This window comes from Microplitis mediator, chromosome 1 (assembly GCF_029852145.1).
Source record: "Microplitis mediator isolate UGA2020A chromosome 1, iyMicMedi2.1, whole genome shotgun sequence".
Classification (NCBI taxonomy): domain Eukaryota; kingdom Metazoa; phylum Arthropoda; class Insecta; order Hymenoptera; family Braconidae; genus Microplitis; species Microplitis mediator.
In genome coordinates this window covers 16,323,152-16,343,086 of record NC_079969.1, presented here as the reverse complement: position 1 = coordinate 16,343,086, position 19,935 = coordinate 16,323,152, and the positions used below count along the sequence as shown (strand labels likewise).

The following is a 19,935-nucleotide window of genomic DNA, read 5'->3' as shown; positions in this document are numbered from 1 at the left end:
TAGCAATAATTAATTTTTTCGCCACCAGTGGAGCTCCAGTCTATATTTTTTACTATAGTTTGATATGAAATTTACCCGGATAGTCACCTCCACTGCAAATTAACTCCTCTAATAGCCACTTTAGCTTGAAATTGACTGTAACTTGACATCATTGAAATTACCTGCCCGAATTTGCCAATAATTTAACAGTAAAAGTTGAAAAGAAAAATTTGCGGTTAATTTTTGCTCGATTTAGAGGTAATTTTTTATAGAAAATAATTGTTGGTAACGTTCGTTCTTTGCATTTCAGATGATAAGCAAATTATACATAAAATGTCTATACAACTTGCTGTACAATATGACGTAAATTTACTACCCGAATTAGAATGCAAATTCACTTCCAAAGCTGACTAGAAAAAATTTTTCGTCAATTTTGAGGCAAAGTTTTACATCAATTTATTGTTAATTTGACTCAAAAATTGTTAAGATTTTTTTTTCCCTCAAATTGTAGACATATTCATGTATAAATTTGCTTTCCTTCTGAAATGATAAGAACGAACATTAGCGACTTTTTTTTTCTAGTAAAAAATTACCTCTAAATTTAGCAAAAATTAACCGCAAATTTTTCTTTCCAACTTTTTACTGTTAAATTGTCGATGAATTCAGGCAGCAAATTTCAGGCAATTTCAAGCTAAAGTGGCTCGGTGAAAATGTGCCACGGCTTGTCTAGGGAAACGTACATATTTCCCCTAGACAAGCCGTGGCACATTTTTGCCGAACTGCTAAAGTGGCTATTAGGGTTAAGCTTATTGAAAGTTTAACTTGAAATTAACGGTAAGTTTACATCAAGTTTGCATCAACCCTACCCTGATAGCCACACATTACTCAGTAAGGTCTACAGAGCAACACTTTCGGCTAACTCAACGAGAAAGTTTCTGGCAAACCTTAGCTGGATATAATACTTTCCATTGAGTTGGCTTCAAAATACGGCAGTGGCTTCGATGTAATTTGACAGAAAAACTTGTCGTCAACTTGAAATGAAACTTTCAATTAACTTAGCGTCAATGTCTGACAGTAATACTTGTAGTCAAAGTGAATTCAACTTAACAGACTATTTACTGTCAATTTGAAGATAACCTACTTGCTCTCCAACACTTTCCTTTAAGTTACCTATAGAATACGGCAATAGCTTGTAGTTAACTTACGGTTAGGGTGGCTATCAGGGTAATAGCACAATTTGCCTTAGCAAAAGTTTACTTACAAAAGTTTCCTTAAATTTTTTTCCAAATCCTAATCGCTACTTTAGCTTGAAATTGACTGTAACTTGACATCATTAAAATTACCTGCCCGAATTTGCCAATAATTTAACAGTAAAAGTTGAAAAGAAAAATTTGCGGTTAATTTTTGCTCGATTTAGAGGTAATTTTTTATAGAAAATAATTGTTGGTAACGTTCGTTCTTTGCATTTCAGATGATAAGCAAATTATACATAAAATGTCTATACAACTTGCAGTACAATTTGACGTAAATTTACTACCCGAATTAGAATGCAAATTCACTTCAAAAGCTGACTAAACAAAATTTTGCAGGCAGTTTTACATCAATTTATTGTTAATTTGACTTATAAAGTATTTTTTCACCCCCAAATTGTAGACATTTTTATGTATAAATTTGCTTACCTTCTGAAATAGTAAGAATGAACATTACCGACTTTTTTTTTCTAATAAAAATTTACCTCTAAATTGAGCAAAAATTAACTGCAAATTTGTTTTTCCAACTTTTGCTGTCAAATTGTCTGCAAATTTGGGCAGCAAATTTCAGGCAATTTCAATGTCGAGGTACTTCAATTTCAAGCTAAAGTGGCTATTAGGGTGTGCTATTAGGGTCAGTAAGATTTAGTATAGAAATATACCCTATAAAAAGTGTGCTATTGCACAGTTTGCTTTAGCAACAGTTTACTTTACAAAAGTTTCCTTGAATTTTTCGTCAAATTTTCGTCAACTTTAGACTTTTCCATTTTTTACGTCAATTTGTGAGCAACTTGCTATTGAATTTGATGTAAATTTACTACCCGAACTAAAATGCAAATTCACTTCAAAAGTTAACTAGAAAAAAGTTGTCAATTTTCAGGCAAATTTTGTCAATTTATTGTTAATTTGACTGGAAAAATTGATAAGTATTTTTTTACCATGAAATTGTAGACAATTTCATGAATAAATTTGCTCACCTTCTCAAATGGTAAGAATGAACATTAACGACTTTTTTTTTCGTAAAAAGTTATCCCTGATAGCCAGAGTTTCTAATCAGAAAGTTGGTGTACCTGAGTTGCAACCAACTTGACGACAAGTTGTTGACAACTTTCAGCTCGTGTAACTGTTGACTACATGTTGGCTACAAGTTACTCAAAAACTTGGCGACAATCTACTGCCGCAACCTGTCACCAAGTTTCTGAGCAACTTGTAGACAAGTTGTCGGCAACAGTTACACAAGCTGAGAGTTGTCGACAAGTTCCTCGGAAAGTTGCCGACAACTTATGGAAATGCTAACTTTTGCGGCCAATCTGGCGACAGGTTGCGGCAGTAGGTCGTCGACAAGTTGCGGCCAACTTGGCTATCAGGGTACCTTTAAATTGAAGAAAAATTAACCGCAAATTTATATTTTCAACTTTTGCTGTCAAATTGTCGACAAATTTGGGCAGCGAATTTCAGGAAATTTGACAATTAAAATTACTAAAGTTTGCTGTCCGAATTTGCCGACAATTTGACAGCAAAACTAGAATAAAAGTTTTCTTGAATTTTTCGTCAAATATCTGTCAATTTCAGGCATTTTCGTTACTGACGACAGCTTGTATACAAGCTATTTATGTTTTTCAAGTTAACTAATTGATTGACAGATGGAGGCACTTGAGGCCACTGAGGACGTAACCACTTCCTTGAATTTTTTGTGAAATATCCGTCAACTTGAGGCTTTTCCATTTTTGACAACAATTACCCTGATAGCCACACCTTACTCAGTAAGTTCTGCAGTGAAACATTTTCGGCTACCTTAACGAAAAAGTTTCTGGCAAGCTTGGCTGGATAATGCTTTCTTTTTTAAGTTGGCTTCAGAATACGGCAGTAGCTTGAAATTAACTTGCGGTTCAGGTGGCTTTCAGGGTTAAAATGAAACTTTTAATCAACTTAACGTCATTGCCTGACAGTAACCCTAATAGCCACTTTAGCTTGAAATTGACTGTAATTTGACATTGAAATTGCCTGAAATTTTTTGTCCGAATTTGCCGACGATTTGACAGCAAAAGTTGGAAAGAAAAATTTGCGGTTAATTTTTCCTCAATTTAGAGGTAAATTTTGACTACACAAAAAAGTCGGTAATGTTCATTCATACCACTTCAGACGGTAAGCAAATTTATACATAAAATTGTCTACAATTTTACGGTAAAAAATTACTTTACAATTTTTTAAGTCAAATTAACAATAAATTGATGCAAAAATTTGCCTGAAAATTGACGAAAAATTTTTTTCTAGTCACCTTTTGAAGTGAATTTGCATTCTAATTCGGGTAGTAAATTTACCTCAAATTGTATAGCAAGTTGTGTATAAATTGTCGTCAAAAACGGAAAAGTCCGAAAGTGACGGAAATTTGACGAAAAATTCAACGAAACTTTTGTACAGTAAGCTTTTGCTCAAGCAAACTGTGCTATTAGGGAAAAAGTCCGACGTTGACGTATATATTTGACGTTAACTTTAAAGGGAACTGTCGTTAAACAACTGCAGCTCCTTGTTTTATAAAAATTGATTAATCAGATTATGATATTTAGCAGTACAAAATCACTATAGTTGTTAACAAACAATTTTATTGTTTCTACAAAATAATACTATAAACAATATAGGCTCACGTGTCTTAAATTATAACTCGATTTCTAATAGTGTAGATTAAAATCATTCTCAATCAATACGACAAAAAAAAGACAAATCCTACCAAAAACAGATTCTCTGTATAAAATCGCGCCAAGTACACGTTTAAAATTTTTTACAATTAAGACAAGATTCTTTTTACAAAAAAATGAATCAAATCGAAAAAATACCAAGTACCTAATATAATTCGAAATCATGGAAAACATTTTCATAGAATTGAACAAAAAATTGAAAAAAAAAAATTTCAATGTACTTGGTGTGCCTATAAACTGGAAAAAAAGAATATCATTCAATTTTATTGGAAAATAATTTATATGCGAAATGAATTCTAAAAATTTTGCTTGAATAAATTTAGTAACGCACACCAAGTACATTGAAATTTTTTTTTTCAATTTTTTGTTCAATTCTATGAAAATGTTTTCCATGATTTCGAATTATATTAGGTACTTGGTATTTTTTCGATTTGATTCATTTTTTTGTAAAAAGAATCTTGTCTTAATTGTAAAAAATTTTAAACGTGTACTTGGCGCGATTTTATACAGAGAATCTGTTTTTGGTAGGATTTTATTTATCGCACGACTCTTAATGCGAAGCATTAGAGCATGCTTTACGATCGAAAAATTCAGATTGCCTCTTTGTCGCTACTGTTTTTGCTGTTCCACTCTTGTTATATTCCACGTAGCTTAACCGGGTTACACCTCATCGGATAAAGAATTCAATAAAGATTAATTTTATTACTTATAAAGACCAATTTGATGGATTTAATAACTAAAAAAACATCAAAATGTAAAAAAAAATTTTCCCAAGCAGTAGAAAATGTGCCCGTGACCCGTAAACACAAAAACTCAAGAACAAAGCTATTATTTGAATCACTTTTCTTTTTAAAAGATTATTTTAGGGCCGAAGAAGAAATCAAATTCGGCCCGATATAATTACAATTAATAAAAAGAACTTAACTAATTTTGTATATCTACCCGATGAAAAAAGATTTTGTCTATTCATATATGATTATATATGTTCATATATATGATCATATATGATTATATATAATCATATATGAAGTTATATATAATCATGCATGATTATATATGGGGTCATATATAATTATATATAATTATATGAAATTATATATGACCCCATACATAATTAGATCTGATCATACCTGGCTGTTATGACCCCATATATAATCATATACAAGTCTATCTACATCCTACGTAAATAATGCACCTAATGATAAATTTGATTTTGTACATAAAATACAATAGAATTCATCAGATACATATAATCAAATCTAATTATCTATCAACTTATAAATATTCGTATATCAATCGATTTCGATTAATACTTTTAAATTGCTGCCGGAACCTTTGAATATTTTTTAAGTATTGGGGATTTAAGTTTGATTGATAGTTGACAGAATAAAAATTTAATAACATTGATATTAAAAAATTGCAATATTATTTAATATATATATATACATTTAAATATTTATGGTTTCATATCAATGAATTCTGATCAGATTTAATCACACATAGACATATATAACTACATATAAGTTTATATCAGTCATGTCTGATCAGATCTAATTATATATAGGCTTATATCTAATTATATATGGATTTGTATCAATCATGTCTGATCAGATCTAATTATGTATAGACATATATATGATCATATATAGGTTATAACAGCCAGGTATGATTATATCTAATTATATATAGACTCATATATGATCAGATCTGATCATATATAGACTTGTATATGATTATATATGGGGTCATACCAGCCAGATATGATCAGATCTAACTATATATAGACTTATATGTAAATAGATCTGATCATATATATACTTATGTATGATTACATATGGGGTTATAACAGCCAGATATGATCATATCTAATTATACATAGACTCATATATAATCAGATCTGATCAGATCTAATTATATATAGACTTATTTATGGGCTTATAACAGCCAGGTATGATCAGATCTAATTATGTATGGGGTCATATATAATTACATATAATTATATATGACCCCATATATGATCATGCATGATTATATATAACTTCATATATGATTATATATAATCATATATGATCATATATAATCATATATGATTAGACAAAATCTTTTTTCATCGGGTAGTTATATATGTCTATGTGTGATTAAATCTGATCAGACTTCATTGATATGAAACCATAAATATTTAATATATATATATATATATATATATATATATATATATATATATATATATATATATATATATATATATATATATATATATATATATTAAATAATATGGCAATTTTTTAATATCAATGTTATTAAATTTTTATTCTGTCAACTATCAATCAAACTTAAATCCCCAATACTTAAAAAATATTCAAAGGTTCCGGCAGCAATTTAAAAGTATTAATCGAAATCGATTGATATACGAATATTTATAAGTTGATAGATAAATAGATTTGATTATATGTATCTGATGAATTCTATTGTATTTTATGTACAAAACCAAATTTATCATTAGGTGCATTATTTACGTAGGATGTATCAATTTGATTATTTGAGTTAAGTAATGCCATAAACGTTTCTCAATTGTAAGTGTATCACAGACTAGAGGATCAGACTACCCTGATTAAAAAAAATGATTAAAAAGTATTTAAAATGATTTGTTTTTTAATCATTTTAAATACTTTTTAATCCTTCAAATCATTTCTAATCCTGTCTCTTATGGACATTCAACGTGTGAAATCATTTTTAATCATTTTGTTTAATCAGGGTACAAACCATCGATTACCAAAGTTAAGCAGCATCGACGTGGGACATTAAATGGACGGGTGACCTCGTAGTAAAATAATAGTCAATGGTTAATAATTTTTTTTTATTTTTTTTATTTCATTTTAACCGACATTTATATTGATGAAGACAATAAATCCTAATTGAACTACTTAATTAATAATTTACAGATATTCTAAATGAGATTCTAAAAATGACTATATTCGTTCATGCATGATCATATATGAACATATCTGTTCATATATAAACAGATCAAGTTATGTATGATCAGACCTGGCCAATTTTTGGATCTGATCATATATAGACAATTATGCATGATCATATATGATTAGACAAAATCTTTCTCATCGGGTATATATGTTTTTTACATATACTTTCGTCACACCAGTCGCGCCTGCGCAAAAAAATACATCTGACTATTTTCGGATCGCAATTTGAATTTTCAGTGTTATAGAAAGGAAAAAAAAAAAGTCCTTGAAACTTTTATCCTACATTTTTCTTTTTGAAAATAAGCATTAAGAGTCGTGCATTTTTAGATTTACCCAACTTTTACAGATTTCATATTCATGCTAGGCATTATATGATTACTTTCAAATTTTTTCATGCCATTTGTTTATAAATTTTTCATAAACAATTGGATTAATTTAATATTTTTGAAAAATTGTTTTTCACTATATTGTTAGCGTAAGAAAATAATGATTTAAAAAAAAAATTTTTTTCTTAAAAACAATATCTTATTGCAACTATTGCAGATGCAGTTTTCGACCTTCAAGTCGTTTTTATACATTATAAGTTAAGCTTTCTTAAGAATTATTAACCTAACGTTTATCTGTTATAGTTCGTTAACTACACGCATTTATTTGTAAAAATGAGCATTTTCTATTTCTTACAATGCTTATATCTCACAAACAAATAATGTTATAACAAATATGCTTCAGGAATCTTTTGTTACTTGATTATTAAACTATTTAAATATATATTTTTTTATACACTAATGCAAAAAATTAAAGGAGCAGAAAAATTTTATAAATTTTTTAGTGATTTTTGGAAGGCTGTAACTTGGTGAAAAATACCCGGGAAAAAATGTTTTTATAAAATTTTATAAAATATTATAAAATTTTACAGCAAAATTTTATAAAAATTCATACAATTTTATAAACCCTGATTAAACAAAAGTATTTGACAGGATTAAAAAAATTTATATCCTTATGAATGCTATCGAATCCTGAAAACATGATTTAACAGGATTTGAAATGATTTAAACTGTTAAATACTTTTAAATACTTTTTAATCCTAAAAAGATAACGAAATATAAAAATTGTTTCAGGATTAAAAAGTATTCGGTAGCATAAGAAATTTTAAATACTGGTTCAATCCTTCTATATCCTAAAAAGGTTATGAAATAAAAATATTATTTCAGGATTAAAAAGTATTTGGTAGCATTAGAAATTTAAAACACTGGTTAAATCCTTCTATATCCTAAAAAGATAACGAAATAAAAAAATTATTTCAGGATTAAAAAGTATTCGGTAGCATAAGAAATTTTAAATACTGGTTCAATCCTTCTATATCCTAAAAAGGTTATGAAATAAAAACATTATTTCAGGATTAAAAAGTATTTGGTAGCATTAGAAATTTCAAACACTGGTTAAATCCTTCTATATCCTAAAAAGATAATTAAATAAAAAAATTATTTCAGAATTAAAAAGTATTCGGTAGCATTAGAAATTTCAAATACTGGTTGAATCCGTTCATATCCTAAAAAGGTTATGAAATAAAAAAATTATTTCAGGATTAAAAAGTATTCAATAGCATTAAAAATTTCAAATACTGGTTAAATCCGTTTATATCCTAAAAACATAACGGAATGAAAACATTATTTCAGGATTAAAAAGTATTTGGTAGCATTAGAAATTTCAAACACTGGTTAAATCCTTCTATATCCTAAAAAGATAATTAAATAAAAAAATTATTTCAGGATTAAAAAGTATTCGGTAGCATTAGAAATTTCAAATGCTAGTTGAATCCTTTTATATCCTAAAAAGATATTGAAATAAAAACATTATTTCAGGATTAAAAAGTATTCGGTAGCATTAGAAATTTTAAATGCTAGTTAAATCCTTTTATATCCTAAAAAGATAACGAAATAAAAATATTATTTCAGGATTAAAAAGTATTTGGTAGCATTAGAAATTTTAAATGCTAGTTAAATCCTTTCAAATCCTTCTACTCCTTTCGATTATTTTAGTATTAAAAAGTATTTAATATGATTAATCGTGAATTTTAAAAAAGGATTTACAGTATTTAGAAGGATTTGAAAGTATTAAAATTTTAATCCTTTTTAATCCTGTCAAATACATTTTTTTAATCAGGGAACATCTTAAAAGACAACGAACTCTATAAGAATATTTATCTTGGAGAAGCAAAAAATGATCAGAAAACCGCTGTAATTCTTGGGTCACCGATCATGCTGCACCGATTGGAATCGGCGGAAGAAGTAACGATTGATGGAACGTCAAGGGTAAAATTTTTATAAACTAAAAACAGATAAAAAGTATAATTAATAAAAGTATAAATGTTTTTATTCATCTATGACGTAGTGCTTACCTGTAGCTCCAGAAGCAGCTCAACTATTGACGTTCCACATAAAACATGATCAACAAGTAAAATAAAAATTGTAAATTGTGTCCGATTTTATATATTAAATTTTTTTTTTTTTTTAAATAGGAAGTTACAGCATTGTATGTTCTCTGCGAGGAAAGGAGCTGTGAATTATATCGGTCCATCTGGAAAGTTATAATCAATAAATGCTTAATTTTAAAAGAAAATATAACGACAATAACGTGTCATTATGATGAAGAGTGGTTGATAGCAACTAGAGAAATGCTGCCACATGTTAGCATAAGGGAATCGTGGTTTCATTTTATTAAAGTAAGCGAAAATTTTAATTAATTTGTTTATTAAATAATTTTTTTTTTATTTATTTGGATTACTTTAACTCTCACAATGACCTGCCAACACTGTTTATGATTTATTTTCAATTTTTTAGCTTCTTTCACGTAAGTGGAACAGCTTGGAGCTTCCAGCTAATTATGACAACGATATTTGTAAAATCAGCTGGATTTTTAAAATAATACCAAAAGATAAAATAGATTTAGCGATTGAAGTAATAAAAGAAAGTGCAGAAGAAGATGCTGATAACTTTGAAAATTTAATTTTATACTCAAGATTCATAACAAAAATATCAAAATTAATTAGTAGTGAAACTTTTATTGGAATTACCGTAAATGATGCAATCAACATCGCTGAAAATCATAATCAACATCTCATTACAAATTTCGGATCAGGACAACCTATTTATAAATTTTTGAGTAAGTTAAAAGGAATGTTTACAAATTATTAACTTCGGGATAGCCTTAAAAAATAAATTTTTTTTTTTCTTTTAATCAGGAAACCTTAGAACAGATATTCGCCGTCAAGAGGAGAATTGGGTGAACACACCAATGAAAAAACCAGAAATCAGAATCACAACAGAAATTTCAAATTTACAAAAAAAATTAAAAAGTACTCAAACGATACAAAGTTTCACAAGAGAGGTAATGAAAAGCAAGGTCATAGATTTCATCAAAATCCAATTAAATTGGCCACAATGTAAGTATTGCATATAAATTTCAGTATTGATAACTATTAGTCGAGGTAAGAGACCAAGTACCAGATTACTCATGTATTTGTATATCTATATTTACTAAATTTTACTAAATATAGATATACAAATACGTAGAGTGATCGAGTACTCGTTACCTGATCGAGTACTAGGTCTTTTATCTTATCCATACACCTGCTGGACGACAATTAAAGTTTAATAATCTTCTTGTCTTGAATTTGTGCCTTTTAATAGTTTAAACTATTTTTAGTTGCCAATTATTGAGATAAATAAATTTATCAATATCATTCGAATTACACTTAAATTACGCGAGAAAAAGACGATTGCATTTATTTACTTTAAATAAATTAATACTTTGATTATTTCTGTCACTAAATATGACTGAATGTCACTGAATATATAGCTATATTATTTATGTCACGTTACTTATTCCAAAATAACTGATTTTTCTACTCCCTTAGGAAGGTTTTAGGAAGTTTCTCAAAGCCAAAAAAGTGTGCATAGAAAAAAAAAAAAGGATTCATTGACACAAAAAATCATTACTCACCTAAAAACATTTTTACTTACCCCACGAAGTACTTTGCATCGTGAATTGAAAATATTACAACAAATTTACTTGATGCAAAATCCAAAAAAATCTTTTCTCGCTCCAAGACAATTTTTGTATTTAATTGATAATGCATAAAATTTCTTGGTGCAAATTAAAATTTTTTGCGTCAAGAAGTCCTTTTTTCTGCGTATTTTATAAATATAGTAGTGATATTTAAGCAGTCACGTAGTGACTGCAGGTTGCTCGTACTCATAAATCTACAAAATCTATTTATATATTTTTAGACAAGGATGACTCTGGAAAATTAAATGGGTTTCCGAAAGAAAAATATTTTTTTCCAATACTTGTGAATAAGGGTAAAAATAAATAATAAAAACATAAAATTTAAATTTAATTCCATATTTAAGGCTTATACATTATTGAAAATAACTTTTTTTGTTTTAATTTATGAATAGATGACTTGATTAATGTGTGCCTATTTTGCCTCAGCGAAGAAGCATCAGTTCAATTAATAGGCTGTAATCATTTTGTTGGGTGCTATGGATGCTGGATAAAAGCTCATTATGATTATAACAAACGTAATTGCCCAGCTTGTCGAGCACCATATAATGAATTTCAAATTTATTAGTAAAAAAAAAATAATAACAATTTTTTTTTAATATTTTTTTTATATTCGTTATTACTGCAAATGTTATTATAATAAATTCATAATTATGGTGATACTCTATTTACACTACTCTTTATCGTTTAATATAAGACTAGTAATATTCCTGTTAAACATACCTCAATGTAAGTACCTTCAAACATTAAAAAAGATAAATATCATTTTTAATTAACTTAATTTATTATATAGATCAAAACGATGAAGGTAAATCATCTTTATGATTTTACGGCGGATGTTATTTACTGGCGCATATTTTTAAATAATTTTATAAAATTTTGTGTAGTTTTATACAATTTCTTAAATGTAGAACAATACGAAAAATAATTATAATTTATTACTATTTTAATAAGAACGAGTGAAAGGCATTTGTGGAGAATATTTATCCAAATTACAACGTATAGAAAGAGGTGCTGAGTATAATTTACTCGTAAATCAATCATTAATAAAAATAAATAAGTTTTTATTAATGACAAATTAATTCTACTTGAAAATGGAAAATGTTTAATGCAGGAATATTTACAGTCAGCAATGCAACCAGACATGCAGAGACTAGAAATATTCCTGTTAAACATACCTCAATGTAAGTACCTTCAAACATTAAAAAAGATAAATATCATTTTTAATTAACTTAACACAATTTCTCAACTTTTTTTACTTACATTTATTTATTTCATTAGACATTGAATTCCTTGGAAATGTATGGCAATTCCCTGCTCAAAGTGAATATGTAGATGTTTAATATTTATTTATTTTAATCTAAAAGTTAATTTGTGCAAAAGGTACACAGTTAATTAAATTCATGTCTACTTCATGTCTCGCTTGTGGAAATGTCACTATTTATTTATGTATGAAAATCAATTGATTTAACATGAAAAATATATAAATACATAAGAGACAAAGGAAAAGAATTAATTATCTATTAATTTTTTTTTTTCAATAACATTTAACCTTCGACTTGAAATTTAAGAGCTAAAATATATTATTTACAAACATGATGACTACTTGAACTATCTGTACATAACATTGGTTTTTATTGTGAAGTTCATCTGACTATCAGTAGTATTTGGCATTTTCAATTACTAATCATTTTATTTTATTAATTTATTGCTTCATTTTCTATAAATTTTTATCAATAATAATTTTTTAAAATAAATTTAAAAATTATTTATCAATTAAATTCAGAAAATTATTAATTATTTTTAAAATTCTTGTCATTAAAAAAATTATAATCAGTAGAAATTAAAATTAAAATTTTATTACGACACAGTTTGATGCAGTTTAAAATTAAGAGCACGAAAAATTTTTTTTTCAATTCGAAATTTAACCCCGGGCTAAAAATTGTCGGAAAATTTTTTTCAAAAGATTGCAGACGATTCTCATTTGAAATTTAATTCCTTCTTCCTCTACAATAATTTTAAAAAATAAAGAAAATTAAAATTCGTACCGAAAAAATTTAAAAAAACAATAATTTTCATACAGCAAAAATTTGCCGTGTAAAAATTTGAATTATCCAAATAAATTCGTGACAAAAAAAAAAAAAAAATTTATTAATGCAAATATATGAGAGTCAAAGAAGTATGAAATTGTCCAGGTCATGACACGCAATTTTAAAAATTGAAATGACCTGCGAGGTATTTTTTATTTTTCTTTATTTTATGTTCATTAATACTGAAATTATTATTATAATGAATTTATAATTATGGCAATACTATATGTACACAACAACTTATTATTTAATGTTCAATTGTTTGATTCAATAAAACTACTTGTTAACTGAATAAAAAAATCTAATTAAAAATATTCATTACGTGAATGTTATTTTATTGTATTTTAAATATACTTACATATGTTATTTTATTTTTTTAAATATACTTACATAAATTACATTTTATATTTATTTATTATATTTTTTTTTTTTTTAATTTCTTCGCCATGTTGTAATTTCGATCCTTGTAAATACTTTAAATATTTAACAGGGGGCAGAGGCAGCCAATCGGTTCATGTGTAGCTCGGGCGATCACCAAAGTTAAACAGCACCGAGTGCGGTTGCTGTTTGGCTGGATGACCGCTTAGCCATGCATTGAACTTGATCGGACGTCTCTGTGCGCTAGGCGTGGACTGAAGAGCCACGGAATTTTATCGATCACTGAAACTTCACCCGCTCCGAAAAATGAAAGCTGTACTGGCAAAAGGTTTTCTCTGTGGTTTCTCTTTGCCGCTATACACCCACGGCAAAAAGGTGGTGTATAGGTCATCACGTAATTATGCAGTACAGAAATACAAGTCAGTCCACAGCTGCATGAAAAAAGAGGAGAGAATAGAAAAAGGTAGCAATTGTGATTAAAGGCAACAAGTGTAAAAAGCAGAAATTTGCTATACACTGTTAACAATAATAAAAAAAAAAAAAAAATACTTTAAATATTTAATAAAAAAAAAAATATATTTACATAAAAATTTAAATCCAAGTAAATTTTCCGTTTCTGCTACCTTGTGAGACCAAATAATTTTTACTGTTGGATCTCTAGTTTAGCAACAAAAAGAAGTACTCTGAATTTCGTCGACCTCGACTCTTTTTCCAGGAATAACCCAGATCCTCTTGTCATCGTCTTTGCGGTCCATGGATTTTTCGACAACGTGAACCTCATGAATTACTTCCAAATGTGGGTCAGTCAAAATAATACACGAGTACGATTCCGACAAGTCGCTTTTGGAAAAATTTTAAATTATTAAGTTGTGATTGGCTGTGGTAACTATCCGAGTGTCTTTTAATCATATCGGAATCTCCGAAGAACAAACTGACGTTACCTTTCTTCCATTCAATAACAGAGTCGTCTTAATTTTAATTTTTTTTTATTATTTAACTTTAATTAAACTTTTTCTTAATTATTTTCTATTATACTGAGTTAAAGACTCACTGTTAGTAGTTTTACTCCGTTTGATTTGTGTTGTATACACTGGTTGAAACACGTCCATTCATAAACACTCACAAACGATGAATTATAGTTGATTATTATTTAAATAAAAATTTTTTATTTAAAAATCGATATATTTATTATAAATTTATTTTCATGCTTTTTTTTATATGGTTATGTTTTTCATATGGATATTTATTTTCATTGATTTTTTTTTCTGGTTATGTTTATTATGTGTAAGTTCATTTTGCTCTATTTTTTATATGGATTTTTATTGTTACTATTTCTTTGTTTTTTGTTAATTTATTAATGAGTTTTATATTTATAGATATATTAATTTGTTCAAATATTTTTTAAACGTTCTATTTTTTAGTTTATATTTTGAATTTTTTGTATATGTTATTATTCGGTTATTTAACTATACTAAAATTTATTTGGTATACTTATATAGTAATGCGTTTATTTATTTTCATATATTTATATATATATATAGTATTTTATTTTAGGACATTAATTTTTATACCGCTTTTTATATGAGCCATATTTTTTATTTTCTTTTAATTTTAATATTTTTTTTTGGATAATTTATTAAATACAAAAATTTAATATAAGAAATTTTTTTTCTTTAAATCTTAAAAATACCTATAATTTATCTGTAGTTATATTTTAATATAGGGAATTTTTTTTTTAAGATTATTTTTTTATAGACATATTTTATAATAAATATTTTTATTTATACATTTCTTTTTTATATAATTAATTTATTATTTACTTTTTCAATTACAGATTTTTTTTTTTTTTCGATTATTTATTGAGGACTTGTGTCTCAGTAGATGTTTAAAAATATGGATGTTTATTTCACAGTGTTTTCAAAAAATGACTGACATTAATGTCGGCGATAGTACGTTTATTCGAACCTAACTTTTATCGGTCGTTCGTTTATTCGTACGAGTCGCTACACACTATTACTTTTGATGCAAGTGTGCGTTTCTACGTAACCTCCGTTCGGCACAAGTCGTGGCACCTAAAAAATCCTGAAATCATACATCGCGAAGTTCACGATTCGTCCAAGTGACAATTCGTCAAAATCATAAAATGCCCAGAAAAAAAAAGGAGGATAACTTTAGTCAATAATCTAGAATTCTACAGTAAAATTAGTATTATCTTAACAGTAACCAGATAATAGATAAAAAAAATCAGCGGTAAATTTAAAAACAAGATAATTGTATATCATAATAATAAATAGTACTTTTTGGAATTGAACAAGAAGTAAATTTATTATCTTTTATATTTAATAAAAAATAAATAAATTAAAACTTTATGGTAATTTAAGTAAAAATAATTATTAAAAAAACAAAAAAAAATTTTCTTTGACATTTGAAACGAATTACTTAAAGTAATTACCAAGTCCAAATAAGACATTAATATAAAATATAAATATAATTACAACTTGACTATAATAATAATAATAATAATAATAATAATAATAATAATAATAATAATAATAATAATAATAATAATAATAAATGCCCACGGTGCATGTTGTGCGGCCAGCGGAGATTTTGATTACTCCGTGGCGCACCGTGGGCTAGATAGGTCAGCCCGTCATCTACTGACCTACTAAGCGCACAACAACCTTCGCATTGGGTTAACTCCCCAATGTGAAGTAAACTGAGTTCAAGATAATCCTGAACACAGAAGTGCTCCCCACAACCGGCCCTTCTCGGATGAGGGCTACCCACTAGCTGGGCGGAGCACCGAGATTCCGAACGATGACGACCTTGGCGAACAACGGACCGCATTTAGGTGGACGGAGGAATTACGAGCCGATCTCCTGATGTGCTATAATAACAGTGAACCGGAGCGGAGAGGATATATGGCTAGGATGCATGCTCTCTGGAGCGATATGCACCCTAATCATAGCCATTTTTCACAACAACATCTGCGTGATTATGCCTCTCATCTCCGGCGAACACGAAGATCACTGTTAAATAACAGACGGCTATCTCACCGTCTGTCTTTTCCAGCACAGCTACATCAGGAGAGACGCCGTTCTTCCGAAGACGCCGACAATGATTTTGAAAGACGACAAGTATGTGTCTCTAAAAAGACACACTACCCCAAAGACCAACTTGACACGGAAAACCACGAGCTATCTCTTCGGATTCAGGAAGATTCTACTCTACTCACCATCAATCAAGCTGTCTATGATGCTGCTTCCTCACTCTTACCTCCGGCAAGAAATAATACTTCTTCTCCGGAGGCTAAGATGAGAGGTCGCATTGGGCAGCTTTCACTGAAGATTGATGATCTCCGGAAACATGTCTCCCGCATTCAGTGTGTTATTGAGTACGTAAATGCTCGTAAAGCGTTTACGCCTAAAGTCCGCCGTATTGCGGCTGGACTACGATATCAACATCACACACTGAATAAGGAGAATCTTCTTAACATCAAAGAAGGTTCTCTCAACAGGTTGCGGGCTCTGGTGACTGCTAAAAAGTCACTAGAGAAAAAGCTGAAGCGGCTTACCGATAACTCTTTGTTTCGGTTAAGTCCTTCACGCTTTCTGACACCTAAGACATCTGTTTCTGGCGATCCCCCATCTATCGAGCGAGTAGAAGCTTTCTGGTCCGAGTTGTATGGTGATCAACCAAACGTGAATCGTGACACTCCAGCTCTCAACGACTTCGAGGCATTTTGTCGCCACTATCAAAACGACAATGCTGATGAAGAGAGCCCTGAAGTCAGCGTGGAAGAAGTTCGTTTGGCTCTGAACAATGGTAAGAACTGGGCTGCTCCGGGTCCGGATGGCATTAACTTATTTTGGTGGAAGAAACTTACTTCTACCCATAGCCATCTGGGCCGGATATTTACAGCTTTTATCAGAGGCAACGAACCTATTCCGTGCTGGCTTGTAGAAGGGCGAACCGTGCTCATCCCCAAGAAAGGTGACTTGTCCGACCCAAAGAACTACAGGCCTATCACCTGTTTGAATGCAGTTTATAAGGTTTTCACAAAAATCTTGAACAATCGCATTCTGCAGGAGATAGATCCTGTATGGCAGCAGATATACGAACAGCGTGGCAGTAAAAGAGGCCTGTCAGGTTGCAAAGAGAATCTGTTAGTAGATCGATGTGTCATTCAAGACGCAGTCTACTATCAGCGCAACCTGTCCATGGCCTGGATTGACTACCGTAAGGCATTCGATTCAACATCTCATGAGCTCATTCTCTTTTTGCTCAAATGCCTTGGGGTCAATCGCGATACAGTGGGATGCATACAGCGTACGATGCAACTTTGGCGAACACGGTTCCACATTTCATGTGGCAACGACAAACGTGTGACGGAAGTTGTACAGTACAAGCGAGGTGTCTTCCAGGGAGATTCCCTGAGCCCGCTGCTGTTTTGCATCTCACTGCTGCCGATATCTGTTGCGCTACGCCGTACCCGTGGATACTCTGTGGGCCCACCAACTGATCGGAAATATTCGATCACCCACTTACTCTACATGGATGATCTGAAGGTATATGCTCCTGATGAGGAACACCTTCAGACAGCCTTGAATATCGTAGGGGAGTATACACGGGATGTCGGCATGGCTTTTGGGTTGGACAAGTGCGCGGTCGTTAATCTGGTGAGGGGTAAGTGCTCTGATTTGCGCGAAGATATCGAGTTAGTAGATGGGAGCGTCATTGACCATCTTGACGCCGGAGAGTCGTACAAATATCTAGGGATTGACGGGAGTCCTATGCAGGATGTCTCGAAAATCAAAACGACTCTCTGCAGCGAGTATGGACGGAGACTCCGGAAAATCTGGTCATCAGAACTTTCCGGGAAAAACAAAGTCTCTGCAACAAACATGCTTGCTGTCCCAATACTACTCTACTCTTTCGGTGTCCTTAAATGGACCCGAAAAGAGCTTAGAGATCTCGATATCAAGACACGCAAAGTCATGAATATCAATCGGAGCATGCACCCTAAATCCTCAGTCACCAGATTATACCTTTCCCGGAACATCGGAGGGAGAGGTCTACAGAGCTTGGAGTGTCTACACGATCGTTTGGTTTTGGGTTTAACATACGAAGTTGTCAATTTCACTGCAGATGAGGACGACTTCCTTATGCAGATTGTTCATAGTCATGAGAATCTGCAGAAGGGAGCGTTCTTATATAAGGCAGCAAAGTACGCGGCAAAATCCCTAGGTCTCGGAAGAGTAAACCCTCTTATTGAACTCCCTAAGGAGGAATTTAAGAGTGTCGTCAGGAATGCTGAGCAGCAAAAACTGCTCAGTACACACATGGACAAGTCCATGCACAGCGTGTTCTTTAAACACGTGCGTGACCATGGCTTGTCCACCCAGCTGACGTTTTCCTTCCTTAAGTCAGCTGGCCTGATGTCCGAGACCGAAGGATATATCTTTGCCTGCCAAGATGGTGTAATCAATACCCTCGAATACCGTGCGAAAGTACTCCAGATGCAGCTACCCGACACATCGTGTAGGGTGTGTAAGCAACATCCTGAGACGCTTATGCATCTCTTGTCAGCATGTCCTGTGCTAGCAAGAAGTGCATACATCCAGCGTCACAATGCTGCTCTGCGAGTACTTTATTACCACCTTCGACATACGCACGGTATCGATAAAACACCAGTGCTGCCTTACCTGCCAGGAGATATTCCGCAAGTTGTTGAGAATGACCGTTGCCGCATTTATTGGAACGTGCCATTCGCAACAACGCGGAAAATCGACCATAATAAACCTGATATTGTGCTCTTCGATAAAACCGCTCGTGACATTTATGTCATCGAGTTCTCAGCACCTGCTGAGTATAACATAACGGTTAAAGAAGAGCACAAACACGAGATATATCAGGATCTCTTGTTTGAAATTGGCAAACTTTACCCCGGCTACCGTGTCAAACTTGTCGTCCTCATTGTTGGCGTCCTTGGAGGAATGAAACAGTCTTTTGTATCTGCATTGGCTAGAATACCAACTTGTTCAGCGCAAGTTGAGCTTCTGGCATCGAGGATGCAAAAGGCTGTAATTCTTGGATCCCTCCGTCTACTTAGGCAACGAAACTTGGCCTGCTGCGCATGCTGATCATCTTGTTGATGAAGCATCGCAGCAGTAACGATTTGGCGCTCAGGTGAGGCCCTCGGTAGAGTCGGACTACCGGGGATAACCCCCTGAGCATTTACTTAAAAAAGAAATAATAATAATAATAATAATAATAATAATAATAATAATAATAATAATAATAATAATAATAATAATAATAATAATCTTTATTTGCATTTCACTGTATAACTTCCATTTTTTTACAATTGCATGCCTCGAAAGCGAAGCGGAGAGGTTGTACTTTATAACCGACCTGTCAAGGTCACACGATTTCCACTCATTAAAGTGCATATATTTTTTTTTTTTTTCTATTACTCTTACACATTATGAAA

The 19,935-nt window shown here is 30.7% G+C and overlaps 1 protein-coding gene and 2 long non-coding RNA genes across 8 annotated transcripts; 1 reads left to right on the top strand and 2 right to left on the bottom strand.

Annotated features, from left to right (window-relative positions):
• Positions 1-7,229: 7,229 nt before the first annotated feature.
• Positions 7,230-13,366, top strand: LOC130673839 (uncharacterized). 5 transcript variants are annotated; one of them, XM_057479074.1, is made up of 11 exons: positions 7,467-7,559; positions 9,070-9,218; positions 9,298-9,360; positions 9,425-9,628; positions 9,747-10,068; positions 10,148-10,348; positions 11,196-11,267; positions 11,367-11,700; positions 11,765-11,982; positions 12,098-12,155; positions 12,253-13,366. In XM_057479074.1, exons 2-8 carry the CDS (start codon positions 9,165-9,167, stop codon positions 11,537-11,539), a joined length of 1,089 nt encoding a protein of 362 aa, XP_057335057.1. In that variant the 5' UTR covers positions 7,467-7,559; positions 9,070-9,164; the 3' UTR covers positions 11,540-11,700; positions 11,765-11,982; positions 12,098-12,155; positions 12,253-13,366. The 5 variants fall into 5 exon arrangements, with proteins under 5 accessions (XP_057335053.1, XP_057335057.1, XP_057335037.1 ...); XM_057479070.1 differs by lacking the exon at positions 7,467-7,559 and adding an exon at positions 7,230-7,381 and having other exon boundaries at positions 11,765-12,155; XM_057479054.1 differs by having other exon boundaries at positions 11,765-12,155.
• LOC130673867 (uncharacterized) lies at positions 9,070-11,172 on the bottom strand. 2 transcript variants are annotated; one of them, XR_008990949.1, is made up of 3 exons: positions 10,929-11,172; positions 9,305-9,483; positions 9,070-9,234 (listed from the first exon to the last, which is right to left on the bottom strand). It is a non-coding gene; the product is annotated as an uncharacterized LOC130673867 (long non-coding RNA). The 2 variants fall into 2 exon arrangements; XR_008990948.1 differs by lacking the exon at positions 10,929-11,172 and having other exon boundaries at positions 9,305-10,354.
• A 22-nt stretch (positions 13,367-13,388) lies between the features above and the next one.
• On the bottom strand, positions 13,389-14,939 carry LOC130673862 (uncharacterized). Its single transcript, XR_008990947.1, has 2 exons — positions 14,023-14,939; positions 13,389-13,870 (listed from the first exon to the last, which is right to left on the bottom strand). It is a non-coding gene; the product is annotated as an uncharacterized LOC130673862 (long non-coding RNA).
• Between the last annotated feature and the right edge of the window lie 4,996 nt (positions 14,940-19,935).